This window comes from Mesocricetus auratus, unplaced genomic scaffold, assembly GCF_017639785.1.
Source record: "Mesocricetus auratus isolate SY011 unplaced genomic scaffold, BCM_Maur_2.0 Super-Scaffold_100676, whole genome shotgun sequence".
NCBI classification, from domain to species: Eukaryota; Metazoa; Chordata; class Mammalia; order Rodentia; family Cricetidae; genus Mesocricetus; species Mesocricetus auratus.
In genome coordinates, this window is record NW_024429266.1 from 176,627,236 (window position 1) to 176,648,347 (window position 21,112).

A 21,112-nucleotide genomic window follows, 5' to 3' on the forward strand; every position below is an offset into this window, starting at 1 on the left:
GGTGGTTTGCACTACTGTATAGGAGTGGATAATTCAGATAAAGAAAGGGAAGCTGATTGGCTCCTCCCACTGGAGGTGGTATGTCTCCCCACCTAGATTTGAAATTCTCATTGGGGTGCATAAGCCCACCCAGGCTTTATCTTAGAGAGGGAGAAAAACATCTTAAATGTTTACGTGAGTTCATTCATCCACCTAGAGCCTCTTTTTCCTTTCTGCCTGCCTGCTAGGGATCTGAATCATTGTCCCTCAGTGCCACCTACAGTGGGCTGGGCCATCCTGTATCAATTAAGGATCAAGCCAGTCCTGTTCAGGCATGCCCTCTGGTTGGTCTGTTTTGGGCAATCCCTCAGTTTTGGGATTCCCCTCTCAAGTGACTAGGCCGTGTCAAGTTGGCAGTCAAGTTAGCTCAGGCATGTCACAAGAAGATTAAGAGAAAGGTAGGGGAGGATTTAAGTAATATTTTTGAAACGTATGTCTTGTTTTGGAAAAATGAGGTTCAAGTGTCTGTGACTAGTCTTGGGGAAAAGACAATTTTAGTTTCTGTAACCCGCCTTGGGGAATAGACGGAGCTGGAGAAAGGACAGAAGATAGAGACATTTCTGAAGACTTAGTCCTATCCTTTAGATTAAAGAAGGCATCCCAAGGCTTCATACTTTGGGTTGTATTCTCATTTCCAACACAGCACAAGCTTCTTGCAGCACTTCCCCCGCTGATGATATTCCCTCCTCTTTGCCACTTGGCATGGACCCTCCCCTTTTCCCTACCGGATACTGCGTGTGTGCTGCAGTCACCATAGTTCTTCATGTGGTTCTCGTAGATCACACGGTAACGCAGAAATGCCAGTGTTCCTTCTTGTGGAACTTGTGCTGGTGAGGAGACATGATGAAACCTCCAAGAAAGGCAAAGGCACGATCTGTTCTAGAAGAAAGTGTTTCTCTTAACTAAAATGAGAGAGCTGGGGATGCAGCCCAGTTGGCAGAGTGTTTTCCTTCCCAGCACAAACACCACATAAACGAGGTATAGAACGTGTGTAATCCCAGCATATCAGAGGTACAGGCAGGCAGTCAGGAGGAATTCAGGTCATCCTTTGCTACATGGACTTGGAGATCAGCCTGGAATACATGAGACCCTACTGCTAGAACAGAAATGGTCTGTTAAAAGACCAGCAAGTGAATTCTTGTATACTGTGAAGTAGAACTTTTTTGGGAGCTGGAGTGGTGGCTCTGTGGTTAAGAGCACTTCTTGCTCTTCTAGAGGACCCAGGTTGAATTCTCAGCACCCACATCTGACTGCTCACAACTATGCTGTAACTCCAGCTCCAGGGAATCCAATGCTGTTTTCTGGACTCTGCAGGTACCCATTTGCCCGTGCAACCCCCAACACATGGATACACATAATTAAAAATAAACTCTTTAAATTTTTTAGTAGTATTATCATTTCATTTTGAGTATGTAGCTATTTTGCCAAATGTCCATGCACCACATCTGTATCTGGTGCTCTCAGAAGCAGAAGATGGTCTAGAACTGGAGTTGTAGACAGTTGTGAGCTGCTGTCTTGGTACTGGGAAGAACTTGGGTCCTCTGAAAGAGCAGCCAGTGCTCCTAACCACTGAGTAATCTCTCCAGCCTCTGAAAAAACAAACAAAAACCTTTATTTATTTATTTATTTATTTATTTATTTATTCATTCATTCATTCATTCATTCATTCATCTATTTTAAGACAGAGTCTCTATATAGCCCTGGCTGTTCGGGAGTTCACTATGCAGACCAAGCTGTCCTCTCACTCACAGAGATCTGCCTTCCTTCTGCTTCCGGAGTGCTGAGATTAAAGGTGTGCACCTGTGTGTCTGGCTCCTAAAAAAATAAAATCTTAAAAACAAACCCAGAAGTGATGTAATAAAGTAATAAAATGAGTTGAAAGGAGAAACACAGTGCCAAGGAAGTGCATGGAAGACCAGTTAGCACAGCCAGCAAGTAGGAAGCAGCTGGAACAAAATGCCCACCCCTCCCCCATTAACTAACAGCACAGACATGACTTGTGCAGTGAGTGCAGTCAGGCACCAGGGCAGGGTGTAGGAAACAAGTAGATGTAGTGGCCAGAGGGAGGGAGGGGCTCATCCAGTCTTTTCATTCAAGTTTCTCTTGCAATTGTGTTTTTAGTAGCAAAGAAGTGACTGCTTCAAGCATCACTGGCTTAGAAACATGCAAGCATTAATGGATTGGGGGAAATGAATGTTCATCTGCTTCCTTAAGAATACCAGTGAAATAAAAGGTTTGTTTATAGCCAGAGAGCAAGAAAATCCCCCTAGAAGCAGTTGTGTTTCCTAGCATCGATGTTCAGAGCACCCCTCCCCCAGCTGGTATGTTTTACAAGAACTCCGCTGCTTTCCTTCAGCTCAGTGGATAGAGAGGGAAAATGTCATTCTTTCACATATCTGTGGTTAATTATTTACTCTTTCTACCCCCTTTTTTCTCTCAAGTAAGTCTGGGTGATAGGTTAACATACAAGAACAAGCATCCAGTACCATTTACTGCCATCAACTGGAAATTGAACTTCTATTTTGCAAGCCAGCAAGTATAGCTTAGAATCTTTACCTTGTATGTTGCTGTAGGAGGACCATAGAGCAGAATGGAAATCGGTTTCCGGAATGGATTTGTCATGAATTATTCATTAACTACTTATTCTTTGGAAATCAGTTGGAGGAAGCAGGTAGTCCAGTTTGATTACAGGGGTGTTATACTCAAGTCCAGCAGCAAACAGTGTGGTTCTGCCGCTGCTGTAGGTTGCAGGGCAGCTGCAGTTCAGGCACAGCCTTCCCCCTGCTCAGGGTACCATGCTGCCTGAGAGAGCTGCACTGAGGACACGCCCATGCATTCCTGTTGGAAGATGAAGCTTCAGGTAGGAGAAGTGTCCTGTCAGCACTGCCCAGCTTTCTCACTGCCATAACAAGCCCTGGAACCTCATACTTGCTCAAGCATCCTTCCCTGGAAGCACCAAACATTAGTCTTGTAGTTTACATTGCCAGGGATATACGTTGTTTCTAACAGAAAATTGCTTGCACTTGTCAAACGTATTCCTAAGACAATAAACATTTAAATGTGACGTCTCAATTTTTATTGACATCCTTTGATATAAAATATGTTTTATTAACTAGTGTTGACCATTTAATTTTGAATTGTGGAGTTTGGCTTTGAAAAACCCTGAGAAAAATAATTTAGTATTTGAATCAGTGAAGCTTCAGGCTCTTTTCTAGAGGAGGGATTGTTTGCAGAAGCCATCTCCTTTGTTTCTATGGGAGCATTTGGGAAAACAGAAGATGGAACAAAGAGTTTTTGTTCTGTTTGCTGATGATATTTACCATATATGCATGTGAGCTATTGTGTGTGTATGCACATGTGTGTGTATATGTGTGCACATGTGCACTTGCAGACATTTCATTTGGCAGGGCTATTCTGATGTTGCCTTTTGCTTTGTTAGATTTTGTGTAGGTGATACCTTTGTTGAAACTGAGATGTTTCTGAGCTGAGGCACAGAGTGCAAAAGTAATCAGGACCAAATCTGATAACACTTTTTTTTTTTGAGACTGAGTCTTGCTGTATAGACTAGACTAAGCTTAAACTAATGGTTCTCCTGAATCAGCTTCCCAAATACTGTGAGTTACCCATGGGTCATCATGCTCAATTTAGACTCTGTGAATGTGGGTATCTTTGTTTTATTTGCCACCCCCATTCTTCAGGGCCTAGAACAATACCTGGCTTGTAGTAGCTAGTCAATAAGTGTGTCTAAATGAGTGCATTCTTAACTAAGATTTCTGATAGCTTTTGTGGTTCATGTACAACTGTAGGAAGTATAATTTCAATAATTTTATAACAAACGAATTCTAACTTGTATTGATATAGATTACTTTAGCTTTAAAGTTTTAGATATTTATTTAATACATAGACACTGAAAGTTTTTCATCTTTTTTCTTTTTTTCCATTTAAAAAATTTAAATTAGAAACAAGCTTGCTTCACATGTCAATCCCAGCTACCATCCCCCTAATCCCCTAACCCTCCACCCCATCCCCCCTCCGCTCACCAGGGAGGGTGAAGCCCTCCATGGGGGATCTCCAAAGTCTGTCATATCATCCAGAGCAGAGCCTAGGCACTCCCCCATATGTCCAGGCTAAGATAGAATCCCTCCATGTGGAATGGGCTCCCAAAGTCCATTCGTATGCCAGGGATAAATACTGATCTACTACCTGAGGCCCCAAGATTGCCCTCCTCAGTCCCGTTCTGGCCCCTCAGCCATCAGTCTAGGTTCCATGGGTTCCCCCTTGTTAAGGTCAGCTGTTTCTGTGGATTTCACTAGCCAGGTCTTTGCCCCTTTGCTTATCACTCCTCCCTCTAAGCAACTGGGTTCTAAGAGTTCAGTTCAGTGTTTAGCTGTGGGTATCTGCCTCTGCCATCAGCTACTGGATGAAGGCTCTAGGATGGCATATAAGGTAGTCATTGATCTCATTATCGGGGGAGAGCATTTAAGGTAGCCTATCCACTATAACTTAGATTGCCAGTTGGTGTCATCCTTGTAGATCTCTGAAAATCTCACTAGTGCCAGATCTCTCCTCAAACCTATGATGGCTCCCTCTATTATGGTATCTCTCATCCTGCTCACCTCTATTCTTCCCATGACTCAAACTTCCTTCTCCCCTGTGTCCTACTCTCCCCTCCTCTTCTCCCCTGCTTGCTCTTTCTCCCAGCTCCCTCTCCCCTCCCTTTCCCCCATGCTTCCAATCTGCTCAAGAGATCCTGTTCCATTCCCTTTCTAGGGGATACCATGCATATCTCTCTTAGGGCCCTCCCTGTTTCCCAGACTCTCTAGTGGTGGGACTGTAGGCTGACAATCCCCTGCTCCATGTCTAAAATTCATATATGAGTGAGTACATACCATGTTTGTCTTTTTGTGACTGGGTTACCTCACTCAGGATGCTTTCTTCTAGTGCCATTCATTTGCCTGTGAATTTCAAGATTCCATTGTTTTTTTCCCCCGCTGAGTAGTACTCCATCGTATAAATGTACCACATTTTCTCTATCCACTCTTCAGTTGAGGGGCATCTAGATTGCTTCCAGGTTCTGGCTATTACAAATAATGCTGTTATAAACATAGTTGAACAGATGTCCTTATTGTATGAATGTGCATCTTTGGGTATATGCCTAAGAGTGGAATTGCTGGATATTTTGAAACACGGATATTTTTTTAAGATTTACTTTTATTTTATTTGTATGGGTGTTTGCCTGTGCACCATGTATGAGTCTGGTGCCCATAGAGGTCAAAAGAAGTCTTCAGAGCCACTGGAACTGGAGCTACAGGCAATTGTGAGCTGTTCTGTAGGTACTAGGAATCAAATCCTGGTTCTCTAGAAGAACAACCAGTGCTTTTAACTGCTGAACCTTCTCTTCAGCCCCCATATATAATTTTTAAGAAATAGAAATGTCTATTAATTTTTTACATAATTAATAATAAAAATCAGTTATGAATATAAAGATCCATAGTGAAAAATGCTTTCTTCAATACATTGCTGCCATATTTTTTGTTCTAATTATAGCATGTTATGTGTTACAATTTGAAAAGCATTTGTCAGTCTGTGTCACAGGAAACTATGTGTTATTTATTTTATGATTTCAGGAGTTTTAAATTTCATATATCTGTTACTCAGTGATATTAAGAGAAGCAGTATATTCCACCAAGACAAAATATGTTTAGCTGGGTGTGGTGGTGCATGTCTTTAATCCCAGTGCTGAGGGCTGGCTGATCTCTGAATATAAGGCCACCCTGCTGTAGACAGTGAGACTTTCTTTTTTTTTTAAACACACTGTAAGAGTTCAAAGTTACCACCAGTGTCATCTTCTTTAATGCACCCCTCATCCATTTATGAAGCCCACTTTATAAAAGAGAAAGTTGAAGAGGCTAGAGGAATGTTCAGATCCCTGCTCTTTTAGAGGACTCGAGTTCAGTTCCTATTATTCATGTCAAGTGGCTCACAGCTGCCATGACCTCTGAGGGACACAGCACATTCTTCTGGCCTCTGAGGGTACTTACATACACATGGCATACACCCACACAGACACACAAACATACATATAAGAAAATATTTTAAATAAATTGTAAGAAAGAAAGAAAAGTAAAAGAGAAAGCTGAATTCCAGAGTTTAAGTGAATGACTCCCGAACAAGTGTTATTTTTTATTTTTAGTCATTTCATGTAACACGATAAATAAATGACCCAGAACCAGATATTGGGATTCAAGATTCAAGCTGAAGATCAGAAAAGCAAAGCAACCAACTAATAGTTCTTACCTCTAACTCAGTTCAGACCAAAGGGGAGATCCTCAAACTGCTCCCAACTTCACTGCTCCTCAGATTCACTGAGACTGCTATGCTCTCCTCAGTGTGGCTGGAGACTAATTCTGAGACTGACTGCTGAAGACCCTGATCCTATCTTTTGTAGCTCTCTGGTGCTGGGATTAAAGGCATGAGCTCTGTTACTCTTTTAAACTGATTCAATCTCATGTAACCCTGGGTGGTCTTGAACTCAGAGAGATCCATCTATCTTTGTCTCCTGAGTCCTGGGATTAAAGGTGTGTACCACCACTGTCTGATCTCTATAGCTTGAGGCTGCCTTTGCTTTCTGAATCCTCAGGCAAGCTTTAATAAATTGTAAATAATATATCACCACAATCTCACCTATTTTCCTAATGCTTGTCACTCTGTCATTACTTAAAGTTGTAAAAAGAATTAAAAAGAAAAGCAAAGCAGACAACTACATCACTACTAATTTAGCTTACACTGCCTCATGACTAATGATGTGTTTTGTCTTACTTCAAATAAGTTCATCTTAGTATATTTGTTTAATATAGCTTTATAAATCATAGTCACATTCCTGTTTAAGATTGTGTGTGTTGTGTGTATGTACATATATACATTATAGGATAGCATCCACAAATGAGGCTTGCATTTTCCCCTTTTCTGAATTTTTAAATTACCAATTATATGTTTTTATTTCCTTAAATTTCAACTAAAGCAAGGTGTCCTTTCATAATGTCTAATTCTATTGCCTAGGAATTTTCATTTATCACTTAAAAGTATAGACATTGAATATTCTCCATTTCTTTAATTAAAGCCCCTCAATAGTTGCAAGTTGAATTGACACAGTTATCAAACAAAACCACAAGTATGGTCAGGTTCTGAAGCAAGAGACACTAGAGTCCCACCAGACAAAGCAGGGTGCCCACTCTTCACGGTCTCCTAGGGAGGAGGAGGGGCTTAGATTAATGTGACCTGAGTTGTTTAGGTGCCTGCTGGATAGGAGGAGCTTGCCAGGAGCAAGAAGCTTGATGTATAAGGGAGCAGCTGGAGGGTCTGTGATCTAACAGCCACAGGGACTACACACACAGAAGTGCGCAGTAGTGGATTTTTTAAAGAGCTTTAGATACCCCAAGGTAGTTTGGCTCTGGACCTGCAATAATCCAGTCTTCTCATAACCACTGACATTTTGATCGGATATCAGCCTTTTAGTGCCTAATGTAGGTGTGGTTTCTTCTTGGGAATGACAACAAAATAAAGGGGTCCATCCAGTGACTCCCACTCTGTCCTTGGGGTACTGACAGCGAGGTTTTTGTTTAAAAGGGAGGAGGGTGTGTGGTACACTTCACTAAGCAGTTCTGGCTAAGCAAAGTGGGACCTACCCATGACTGAACTATGACTTGAAAGTATCTTAAGACAGTTGTCATAGCTTTGTTTTTATAGTTCAAACATCCTGCTCCTTCCTTGATAAGTTCTTTTAGGGCAAGAACCAATGTTTTATTTACTTTTGCCCAAATTTCCAATTTTAAAATCTAACCTAGTAAACTGGTTTGTGCTTACAGGAATAACCTGTTACTAGAAGTGTTATATTGATTGCTTGCTCTTTTTAATCATAGCTTAATATGTTTACTACATACTACAGCTTAATAATTACTACCTGTTTTGGCTTCCTGGCAGAATGAGAAGACTTTGGGACATTCCATGAGTCATCCAAGCAACATTTCTAAGGTAAAGTGGCACCAAAATACAATATTTTGTACCCTGGGACTTTTGTATTCTTAGACTTTGTATGTATTGAAACTCTCATTTTTGAAAATGGAGGGGGGTTGCATATATACGTGTTCCTGTGTGCATGCCAGTGCATGTGTGTACATGTTCCTGTGTGCATGTAGTACATGTGTGACCTCTGAAAGCCAGAGGACAGCATCAGGTGTCTTCCTCTATTGCTTTCTATTGAGATCAGATCTGTCTGAAGCTCATTAATTCAGCAAGACTAACTGGAATCCAAGCTCACTTCCTAAAGCTTAGGCAACAGGCGTTCTACCACCTGGGCCTCTTCCCAGTCCTCTTTTCTCGATGCATATCTATAGTCTACTCTGGGGCCATATAAAGCTTATGTAAGGTATAGTTTTCCCTGAGGCAACTTTGAATGTGTGCCAGGGGATGTGACTTATAGAGAAACTCCATCCCCACCCCTCAAATCATACTTTTGAGGCAGAGAAATCTCAGGTACCAGTGTTTCTCCAATTAGGAATGTGTTTGGCTGGAAATGAATTTTTATGACTCAGGTGACAAGATATCTGGAAGTAAGTAGTCTAGAGCTGAGTTGTTCAGAAATCTATCCAGACCCACTCTGCCTTTGTGGTCCACATTTTTTACTTTGTTGTCGCCATTCTGCTTGGCACGTGGTTCCACAATGCATCTGTCCCTCCTGTAGTGTGTTCCTATAGATAGCTTTCTAGAAGCGTGTTGCCTGCTAGGACCTGACCCAGCAGACAGCAGCTTCCCACATGATCTTTCTCTGGGTAGCACTCTTACCCAGCATCACTCTGACTCCTTGGACATAAAGACATGATCGTGCAGATTACCTTGTGGGCTTGAACATTTCCCCATGTCTTTGTCATGCAGCCAAACAAAGTACAGTCCTGACGGGAAGACTTGGACAACATAGCAAAAACCTGTGCTGCTGCCTCGGTACCTCTTGGGTCCTCTAAAATGAAGTTATGGTGTGTTCCTTTGCTTTGCTTTGTTTGGGTTTTGAGAGGGGTCTCACTGTTAAAGTCCATGTTAGCCCTGAAGCTGGCATTTCTCTTGCCTTCACTTCCAAAGTGCGGTCATAGGTAACACATCACTGCTCCTAGTGCATGCTTCTTTTTCATTTATAGATGCTATCAGTGTTTTCATTAAGGTCACCTTAGTTTTGTAATTCCCATTTTGGTAGGTTCATCTTTCAGAGATTTGTACAACCTTATAAGGAACTTTTTCAAGAGAAAATAATTCCCTCTGAATTCATTATTTGAGGTATGTGTGTATGTTTAAAAGTCTTTATGCTAAACCAGACCTTGAGAGAAACACACTCCAATTGAGGTATATACTGTATAAGTTAAATAATGATTTTGTTTTATTCCACCTGCCGGGGGTGGGGAGGATGACCATCAGTTTTGAAGCATCAACATTTTGAAGTAGGGGCTTCCAGGTAAGATGGCAGATTAGAAACCTTGTACATTTAAAATTGGTGGAAAAGAATGGCCAGAGTAATACACATGATGTCTAATTCTTTCAATAGCTACAAATGATTTTATGAAGCAGGTGAGGTCTCTGCAGGGAAACAGGCAGGAACTGGTGCCCAGCTATACATGGGTTTGGCCAAGGTCAGTAAGAACTGCCAGAAAGTGCTTCCCCACCTCATGCAGTGGTTAGCTGAACTGATCAGGGAATGGACAAACCATTGTCAGAGAGACCAGAACCAGTGCAGGCTCTACAACTCAGGGGTAAGGAACTTGAAGCAAATTCGCCTCCAGTGTGCATGGTTCCAGCTGAGGTCAGTGGGAGCTGCTATACAAAGTCTTATAATCCCTTCTCCTCCACACCAACATTGCTGCACAACAGCCACAGAGGAAGAAGAGGTGTGGAGGCAGGACCAAGGGCTGGGCACACCCTGAACAGAGAGAGGAAGGCCAGGGGTGGATGCGGGCCTGAAGCAGAGAGTCTGCTTGCATGCCTCTGGGGACCGAGGTGCTGCCAGCAAGGCTTTCACATTTACCCTGTCCCACATCAGTGCCGGAGAGAGACAAGATACGATGCATGCACTAAACCACAGCGTGGTGTACCAGGAACGGACGTTGTCAGGGCCAGTGGACTCTGAAGCTGGAGGACACACTCACTGTCACATGTACTGACAGTGTAGAAACCAAGAGCTATACAGCTGAACCAAGTAGTCTTTGGTGCATGAAGTATCCATGGGAGGGAAGGAGTTCAGAACCCATCCACTGAAGAAGGAAGTACGCACTGATGTGATGATGTGTTTTTATCTATTATACATTTATTTCGCTTAGCCCTATTTGTTTTTATTTTGTGCTTTTTTTTACTATGCACAAATAACTCTTAATGATCTTGTTTTAGTTTTATATTACTCGGGTTTTATAATTTTTCTGTATGCTTAGTACTCATTCCATTTTGTACTCTTTACTATTCTTATACACAGTCTATAGACACCTCTCATTCCTACCCCATTTCCTTGTTCTTCTTCATACCCTGCTCTTATTATTTCTCCCCCTCTGTGTGTGTGTGTGTGTGTGTGTACATACGTGTGCCCACACATGTTCATGTGTGAGTGAGTGTGCATGTATGTACATATGAGGAATTGGAGAACAATCTCATTTGTGAGTCTTCACCTTCCACCCTGTTTGCCTGTGAGCTCCCATGGGTCTCCTGTCTCCACTTCCCATCTCACCATAGGAACAGACATGCACTACTTTGCCAGTTTACATGGGTTCTGGGGATTCAAACTAGGATTCTTGTGCTTGGACAGCAAGTATCTTAGTCACAGTGCCGTCTTCCTAGTTCCTCTACTTAACTGTAACCTTCCATATGTGGACCCTAAGTATATCTTGGCTTCCCCATTCCAGCCACCTTTCCCTCCTCAATGCTTTTCTCAGTTGACCCAATAATCACTATCACAATCCAGTCTGTTCCTCCTCTATCCATAACCTTAGTAATTAATACCTTTCTTTTCTCTCTTTCTTTTTGAGTCAGCCTCACTGTGTAACCCTGGCTGTCCTGGAATTTACTGTGTAGACCAGGCTGACCTTGAACTCACAGAGATCTTCCTGCCTCCACCTCCTGAGTTTGAAGGCATCCACCCCTACACCCACCTAGTAATTAATATCTTACTATATACCTTACTGCCTTGTTCTTTTTTCCCAATAGTTATTGAAGTTAGAAGAATGAGGCTCTTTCCGTCTTTTTTAATTTATATTAGAAACAATCTTATTTTATAGATCAATCCCAGTTCCCTCTTCCTCCCATTCTTCCATGTCCCCCACCAGCCCCCATCCCATCCCTCTTCTGCTTCAAAGAAAGGGTGAGGCCGTCTATGAGGGGTCGTCAAAGCCTGTCACATCATTTGGGTCAGGGTCTAGGCCCTCCCCCATGTGTCTAGGCTGAGATAGTATCCCTCTATGGGGAACAGGCTCCCAATGTCCACTCGTACACTAGGTATAAATGCTGTTCCATTACTAAGGGCCCCATAGACTTCCCAGGCCTCCTAACTGACACCCACATGTAGGGGGCCTGGTTCTGTCCTATGCTGGTTTCCAAACTGTCAGTCTGGGGTCCATGAGCTCCCCCTTGTTCAGGTGAGCTGTTTCTGTGGGTTTCCCTGGCATGGTCTTGACCCCTTTGCTCATCACTTCTCCCTCTCTACAACTGAATTCCTGGAATTCAGCTCAGTGCTTAGCTGTGGATCTCTTTCTGTTTCCATCAGCTACTGGATGAAGGCTCTATGATGAAAGACGAGGTTTTTAAACCTCAGTGATACCAAATTTTCATAGTGGACCTCTTGGGTAGTTTTGATTCTACACTCTGAGGTAATGTAGGGGATTGCACTTGGTTCCCAGAGAATGTAAACTTGGAATTTAGCTAGTGTACTACTACAAGTATACTAGTCCCACCTGAATCTTGCAAATGCTTCAATTCAAAGATTATAGCTTATAAAAAGCTGACTATGGAAAGATTCCCTGATGCACAAGCCCCACCCACTGTAGAGATACAAGAAACAGGAAAAATGAAGATGTATGTCCCCTCTGATACATAGATATTCCACAGTAATGAGTTTCAATACAAGTGAATTAGGTGAAATAATTCAGAAGAATAATTGTAAGAATGTGTAAATAAAGAGAAAAAACACCTAAATTAACTGAGTGCTGGGTGAAATAAGGTCAATACAAGATATGAAAGAATTGAACTATAGAAATAATGAAAAATCTTACTGAAATTTTAGAACATTTTACAAGTGAAAAACTCAGTAGAAAAAAACACCAATGGAATGGATTAAGTGGAAGTGAGTTATCATGAATGTATGTTAAGATGGATGAAATAGAACATTCAGACATTGACAGTAAAATAAAATAATAAAGTATAAAATACAACATATATATTGGATACCATCAAAAGACTGAAATTGTAAGTCATGGGGATAGAAGGAGAAATTGCCAGGCTAAAGGTATAAATAATGTATTTAGAACAATCATCCAAATTCAGGAGAAAACATATGGATGACTCAGGGTATTTAGAGCTCCAGACATACAAGAGTAGAAGAAACATCTCATTCCACTACAGTTAGAACACAGAGCCCACAGTTACACCAGAACCTACAGTTAGAAAGCAGAGCCCACAGTTACAACACGAAAGAACCTACAGTTATAACACAGAGTCCACAGTTAGAACACTGAAGAACCTACAGTTACAACATGAAAGAACCTACAGTTAGAACACTAAACCTACAGTTAGGACACTGACCCAACAGTTAGAACACAGAACCCACAGTTAGGACACTGAACTTACAGTTAGGACACAGAACCTACAGTTAGGACACTGAACCCACAGTTAGAACACAGAACCCACAGTTAGAACACAGAACCCACAGTTAGGACACAGAACCTACAGTTAGGACACTGAACCTACAGTTAGAAAGCAGAGCCCACAGTTAGGATACTGAACCTACAGTTAGGACACAGAACTTACAGTTAGAACACTAAACCTACAGTTAGGACACAGAACCTACAGTTAGAACACTAAACCTACAGTTAGGACACTGACCCCATATTAGAACACAGAACCCACAGTTAGAACACAGAACCCACAGTTAGGACACAGAACCTACAGTTAGGACACTGAACCTACAGTTAGAAAGCAGAGCCCACAGTTAGGATACTGAACCTACAGTTAGGACACAGAACTTACAGTTAGAACACTAAACCTACAGTTAGGACACAGAACCTACAGTTAGAACACTAAACCTACAGTTAGGACACTGACCCCATATTAGAACACAGAACCCACAGTTAGGACACAGAACCTACAGTTAGGACACTGAACCTACAGTTAGGACACAGAACCAAGTTAGGATACTGAACCCACAGAACAAATTAGAATACTGGAGAGTGAAAGGGAAGTTCTGGGTAACCTGTGAAGTTACCTCCACCAGAATTGTTAAGTATGTGCAAGAGCTGTCATGGTTTCAGACTACCATTTTAAATAGAGTAACTAGGCTCAAACACATCTGTTTTAAGCAAAATAGGAAGAGTACAGACAACACTGTTTAATAGTATGAAAACACATACTGTACTATTAGCAATCTATAGGCTCAGTGCAATTCACATGGAAGCCTAAAAGGCCCAGAGCAAAGAGCACTGTTGGAAGGAAGCACGACTGTATCTGTCTTCAGGTTAGACTATACATAGTGACAAAAGCCACATGACACCAACACAAGACATGTAGCTCAAAGGAATAGAGGAAGAGCCCACTGCTCTTCCTGTGGTCTGGAGTTCTGGTCTCAGCTCACAACCACCTGTAACTCCCATCCTCAGGGGATCCAGTGCTCTCTTCTGACCTGCACAGGCACTGCACTCATATACAAACACACATATGCATATAATTACAATTATTTTTTAAAAGAAAAGATAATAACACATTCTTTGGAAGATGTGGGCAACCTAGAACCCTTGTGCAGTGATAGTAGGAATGTAAACTACTCCAGTCACTATGGAAGCCAGTATGAATGTTACTAACAATAAACCTACCATGTAACCCAGCTTAACACTCCTGGATATTTTCCTGAAGGTGCTGAAGTTAACAGATCACATGGATGCTTGCACATCAGTATTTATTGCAGCCTTATTTATGATAGCTAAATTGTGGGTCAGATCTTAGGTGTCTATTGATGGAGGAATGGATAGACAAAAACTGGCATATATACATAATAGAATCTGTTCAGTCATAGAGAACAAAGTTGTGTCATTTACTAGAAATTGGATGTATCTGGAGATAGTTATGTCAAGCACATTAAGTCTGTGTCAGAAAGACAAATGCCACCTTTTCTCTTATTTGTGGGTCCTAGACTTTATATTGCAGGTATATATGACATGAAGGACAGATAATGATCTTCTTTGGGGGAACAGAGGGCACAGGGAATAGACAGAAGTGAGAATGGGAAGGGTCAGGGAATATGGGGATGTGTTCAAAATTCATTATATACCTATATTTAAATGTCCATGTGAAATTTACAATGAATGTACACCAATTAGAAAAATACTGTTAACAAATGTTTCTTTACTGTAAGGCATTGGACTGCAGGACCCTTGTAGTCCTGGCTCTTCTCACCTTGTCAAGGACTCCTTAATCTAATACATCAGCACAGCTCAGAGCCATGTTCATCAGATACACTGTCTATACATCTCTTTACCCTGTGTTGCTGTCAAATGACTTAACTCATAATTTTACATCAGCTTATAATATCTGAAATTACATTTAATTAGAAATCACATTGATTAGTTTCTACCTGAAATGAAAATACAACTATTACACAGTATGTTCCTCAGTTTATCATAACTGAGGAAGTCATTGTCACTCCCTAGTTGTCTTAAATCTTCCTTTTATAAGACAGAGCTCTTACTGAGGTGGGGATTTGGGAGGCTGTGGTAGAGAGTCCCTTCTTGTTAGAGCCTGTCATTTAGAGGGAGGCAGAGAGCCTTGGATAGTGATTGGGGTGGGGCAGCAACATACTGAACATAGACTCAGGTTAAGTGGCTGCCTGTCCTGTGCCACTGTGACCTTACCACCTGCAGCTTGTCTTGCCCCACTGTAAGGTTTGTCCTTGCTTGTTAACACAGAGACAAGCAGGCACAGCATAGCTTTTATGACAGTTGCACTCATGCATGTATGGAGACCAGAGATTGACAATTGAGAGTCTTCTTTTCCTCTCTGCCTTATCTTGCTTTGAGGTCTCTCACTGAACTTGGAGCTCTTTGGTTAACAAATGAGATTCTGGGATCTACCTGTCTCCACCCTCACCCCAAAACTGGGGTTACAGGTGTACACTACCACACTTAACTTTTTACGTGGATGCTGGGGATTCAAACTTACTGAGCTATCTCCCTGTCCTCATAAGCCTTAATAGGTGTTATAGAAGTAATGAACCAAGTATAAAGACAGAACAAGGGGATAAGAAGCCCTCTTTGAAAACAAACCCAAGGCAGGGCCAGTCCTGCTGGTTGGTTTAGGAGCATCCCCAGACAGAAGGTGTGGGGCCTAGGGCTGAGGAAGACTGAGGCTTCTGGGAGCACCCTAGCAAAAGCTGATGAGGCTGGTGACATTTAAAGATAGCCTCAGAAATGCCTTTTGGGTTAAGACATGAGTTGGTAGCTTCTGAGTGGTAGAGTGCTTGCCCTATATGCATGAAGCTCTGAGGTGGATAAAATGTGTTTCCTTCGAGAGTATGTGTGTTTTAGGGAGAGTGGGATGTGAACTTTTAAAATGACTGATTTCACTTACCAACTTCAAACTCATCCTGTGTTCTCACTGGCATCATTCTCTGCCTATGGTTTAATCTGGAAGTTGTGTACCTCTTGAGCTAAAACTGGCAAGACAAGTAACCTGAATGAGGATTGCAGGTGGGGCTGTACTGTGAGAAGGGGTTGGTCCTAGCAGAAGTGGAACCTGTAGACTCACTGTGTGAGACATCAGTGGAAGGTCTGCACAGAAGCTCTCTACCAAACTGCATGCTGTGTGTGACCTTCCTGCCTCTCTTCTGGGTTTACTTCATTGTTGAAGCAGGCCTATGGTTTGATTTGTTAATAAATGATTTAGTGTGCGTGCACACTCATATGTATAAGTACACTCAAGTATGCATGCATATGGGGGAGCAGAGGACTGCCTTGGGTGTTGGGTCTCAGGAGCTTTCCATTTTGTTTTTTGAGACAGGGTCTCTCACTAGCCTGGGACTTGCCAAATAGGTTGGGATGGCTGGCCAGTGAACCTCAGGATCCATCTGTCTCCATCTCTCCAGTGGTAGGATTAGAAACAGCTGACCTGACAAGGGTTACTTCTCGAATCCCAGACTGATGGCTGGGAATCCAGCATGGGACTGATCAAGACCCCCTGAATGTGGGCATCAGTGAGGAGGCCTAGGCAATCTATTGGGCCTTGGGTAGTAGATCAGTATTTATCCCTCGCATACAAATGGACTTTGGGTGCCCATCCCACAATGAGAGATGCACTTTCATCCTGGACTCTTGGGTGAGGGTCTAGGCCTTGCCCTGGATGAAATGACGGACTATGGCCACTCCATGGAGGGCTTCACCCTCCCTGGGAAATGAGGGGGTGCTGGGGAGGGTGTGGGAGGAGGGGAGGGAAAAGGAAAGGGACCTAGGATTGACATGTGAAGCAACCTTGTTTCTAATTTAAATTTAAAAATTAAAAAAAATAGGGAAAAAAAGAAGAGGGCACCAACCATAATGACAAGCTCCGTTCCAACAGCCTTGTAGACTCTAGGAATGGAAGTCAGGTCCTTGTACTTGGCTATTGACTGAACTGTTTCCTCAGGTCCTTAGCTTGATGTTTAAATGACTTAACTCTAGTGGTCTGCTCAGTGGAGTGGTCCCAGAGCACATTGAGCCTCTTTTGCCACTTCCCTTAAAACTCTGTAAGAATTATTCTTGGTAATGAAAAAATAACTATTTAAAGAAAGCTACATTAGTGAAAGGCCCTTCTGAGTAATATACATATACACAGACACAGCCCTTTGGCCAAATCCATCGCTGGTGATTTTGAGCCTTTATATGGTCACAACTTCAGTTTCTGGAGCTATGAAGACATCTTTGCTCAGAAGTTGTCACCTTCAGTGTTCTTTATTATGAATGTGTTTTTTGTAGAGATTCTAGCTGCAGAGACTTCAGGAAGGCAAGTGGTAGGAAAGCGTTTTGGGTGCATCTTTTCTTCTGACAGTGCTGTACCCTGTTGTGCTGGAGACATACTGCTGTCCACATGACTGGCCACCAGCAGGCCAGGAAAAGAGAGAACTCAGTGTTAACGCCACTTGTAATAGAAATACTTTTGTATTTGGTAGTTCTTTATCATGCATTCTCCCCCATGAATTCTATATTGTATCTATTCATTTTTTAATGGCCAGAGACATTAATTGCTCTTGTGGAGGCTGGTTCTTGGCACAGCCTTCCAGCAAGAGTTGTGATGTATGTACCGGGCAGCCACAGAGTGACCTCTTTTTTAATTGTAGCTCACTGTTTAGGTTGGATATAACTGAGTATTTATTTATAGAAAGGAGCCTCTGACAGTGAAGCATTGGCTTTTACAGAGTAATTTCACTAAACTGAAAAGTTTGCTGAGACATAATCTTAGTGACTACAGACACCCAGAGAGGCTGGATCTGTCTTATGAAATCAGGCCTGCTGAACTGGTGGTTAGCAACAAATCACTACCTTTTAGTTTGGGGTGGGAGGACAGTAACCTTTAGCAACTTCCTAAGAAGGAAACACAAATTAAAGGGTATTCTGATAAACAAAGCCTCTATAATTGAGGCTTTGTTTGCTATCAGGCTCTACTCTCCTGCTTCCTAGCTTTGCCTCATGCCCTTACTCTGTATATGCATAGATATGGTCATTCCCTGTTATACCCTTTTGACATGCATTATTTGGAGTTAAGAGGAGAGTGGCAGGTATTTTCTCTTGACTTCAGCTTCTCAAATGAAACCCACCTCTTCCCAGGACACTGGTCCTTATTGAGTACAATTTTCCAGATTTTACAATATGGTCCTTTCACAATCCAGCAAGTGAATTTGGTGGCATGAGGGCCCTATCTTCCTAATGTAAGAGGAGGAACTGACTAGGTAATTCCCTCTGTCTCCCATCCCTTGTGGGTGGAGGTTTTCTTCCATGTGTCAGTGCCACCAATTGAGTTTGACCCACAACACAGAAGAGGTCACTGCATAGCAATGAGGGTATGAATACACATGGGCATTCTGCTAGGTTTTCAAGGGGGTGGCTTGATGACTTACTTCTCTCTTATGTACTGTACCTTCATGATATATTTTTGGCTTTTCCTGTGGCAGCTAAACAGTGTTGGCTAATGAAGATATTCAGTCTCAAAGTGGTCTGGGTCTAGAAAGTGGAGAATACCGGTGATTGTGGGAGTGTGGACATTTTAAAATAGTTCTCTGTCTGCCTCCCTTTGTAACTGACAGTAAAGCTTTGGTACCAGAGACCTTGTGTGCTTAATTCATGACAGGAGGAGCTTCCAAGGGATGGATGGGGCCTTTGGAATTGGATTGAAGATGCTGGAAAAAAGAGAAGGATGGTGCATGTCAATAGGCCCATGAGATGTGAGATGAAGAGGCAAAGACATATTGTCCACATATATCCTGAGACCCCTTTCTCACTGAGAGTGACAGAGGCTGCCCTGGACTTTTTATTATCGTATCTCCAAGTAAATTAAACTTTAGATTCTAAGAACTCTATTAGTGTCTATTAGTATATTTAAAGAATATGCTTGTCTTAGTTTGTGAATGTTGCTTTGAAAAAGGACCATGACCAAAAGCAACTTGGTGGAAGAAATAGTTTATTTCATCTTATGGCATTATTATCCTTTATAAAGGGAAGCCTGAACTCTTCAAGGGGGATAGAAACCTGGAGACAGGAGCTCAAGCAGAATCATGGAGGAACATTCTTATTGGCTCTCAAGGATTGCTCAGCCTGCTTTCTTATATAGTCTATGGCTACCTGCCCAGGAATGGCTCTTCTCACAGTGATCTGAACCATCCTAAATCAATCGTTAATAAAAAAAATGCCCCCACAGACTTGCTTACAGGCCAATCTGATGCAGGCATTTTCTCAATTGTCATTCCTTCTTCTCACAGCATTCTAGCTTGTGTCAAGATGACAAAAAACTAACAGGCACAATTGACCCCTTGTTAACTTGATATACAAATGCATCACTATTGAGCTATAGCCTTTCCTTTCTTTTTTATTCCCAAGATACCTAATGCTACTATCACAATATAAGCTATAGTATATAATTTGAAAGGTTCCATGTCTTTAAAAATGCAAACACATTAGAAGTTCAATCTCTTTAAAATATCCAAAGTCTTAAAATACCCATTGAAGCAAAACCCAAGTACAGATGTATAAGTAGCCCAATGTCTGACATCTGGAACTCACAATCTTTTGGGTCCAAAGGGCTTTGGGCTGCTCTACTTCTCTAGCTCTGTCATCAGTACATGTAGCTTGTCTCATAAACTTACACTAGCTGCTTTCTACACCTGCTGATATCCTTGTTAGTCATTCATTCCACAGTCCTGGCATCTCCAATATGCTGTGAGCTCCATAGGCTGCATCTTTACCAAAGGCCTCCTGACCTCTCTTCAGGACCTTGACTCTGCTACATGATACCAAACTTCAGCTTTTCTTCATGACCCCTCCAATCCTGGAGTCTCCACTGCAACTAAGGCTTCTCTAGATTTATACTGTGCTAAGCCAGCTGCTGTCCATTTCCCCTTCAGCCTTGCAGCTTTCATGCCATCAAAATCTTTCCATCTGGAAGACTCTTATACCCTAAGTTCAGCTCCTAGTTTGCAGCTTTGGCCATTTCTCACCACAACTCTGTATGCTCATCATGAAGGAATGCTTCCTAGAAGTTTTTACCTTAGTGATTCTGGTTTCTTTTTATCCTTACTGGTTTTTCAGCCCCATCATTGTCTCAGTAAAGCAACAATTTCACTTCAGTGGTTCTGGTCTCTTGTGGATCACAGCGGATTCTTCAGTCATGACTGATCAGAAAACACAGATTCTTAACTCCCAGTATCCTGTGAATGGCTCTTCCCTCTAAAATAAATACTCCAGGCCTCCATCTTCCGAATTGGTCTTAGCATTCTTACCTTCTAAGTTCCCACAGCAGCTCATTAACTTCTGAGTACTTAATGAATTTTCTACCCCAAAGTTCCAAACATTTTCACAGTCCTCCCCAAAACAACATGGTCATATTTGTCGCACCAATACCCTGTGATCCTAGTACCAATTCCTGTCTTACTTTGCTTCCTATTGCTGTGAGAAAGACTATAACCATTCAACCTGGGGGAGGAAAGGGTTTACCTCATCTTACAGTTGCCATTCATCATAAGCAAGAACTGAAGCAGAGCAGAATCCTGGAGGAGGCACTCAAGCAAACCCATTGCTCACTGGCTTGCTCCCCATGGCTTGCTCAGCCTACTGTCTTATACAACCCAGGGCTACCTTGCCCAGGAGTGGCACTGTCCACAGTAGTCTGGGCCCTTCTTTATCACTCAGTAAGAAAATGTCCCCACAGGCTTGCGTATAGGCCAGTCTAATGAAAACAGTTTCCCAGTTAAATTTCCCTCTTCCCAGGTGACTCTAGATTGTGTCAAACTGACAAAGAAACTAACTAGAACAATGCCCAATGTCCATATGTGCATTCAGTTACACAGTGTAGATTACTTGATGACTCAGATGTGCTAACTGAATGATACTGGAGACTTCAGTATATACTGGTGACTTCAGTTAACATGTATCTTCTGAGTCAAATTCCTTAAGATTGAGTTGATCAGAGATGTTTAATTTTGTGCTGCAATACTCTTTCCAGGCTGGCATGCTTGAACCTTGGCAGAAGCGGACAGAGGTCTGTTTCTGGGAGGTGGTAATGCTGTTTGCATGGCTGATGCCTTATTGGTAGAGTGTCAAGATGA

General features: G+C 42.1%; 1 protein-coding gene across 12 annotated transcripts in view; it reads left to right on the top strand.

Moving 5' to 3' along the window:
* The window catches only part of Marchf8 (membrane associated ring-CH-type finger 8), a 79,985-nt gene that overhangs the window by 49,223 nt on the left and 9,650 nt on the right, over positions 1-21,112 (top strand). For 6 of the 12 annotated variants that reach the window (XM_013110414.3, XM_013110411.3, XM_013110409.3 and 3 more), the window contains one exon: positions 8,020-8,070. The exons of 2 other annotated variants lie outside the window; for them this stretch is intronic. In XM_013110414.3, the coding sequence (XP_012965868.1) occupies positions 8,044-8,070 (27 nt within the window). In that variant the 5' untranslated portion in view covers positions 8,020-8,043. Of the gene's footprint in view, positions 1-8,019; positions 8,071-8,970; positions 9,069-21,112 lie in introns of all 12 variants that reach the window. 4 more of the 12 variants (XM_040737242.1, XM_040737241.1, XM_040737244.1 and 1 more) reach the window with 1 other exon arrangement.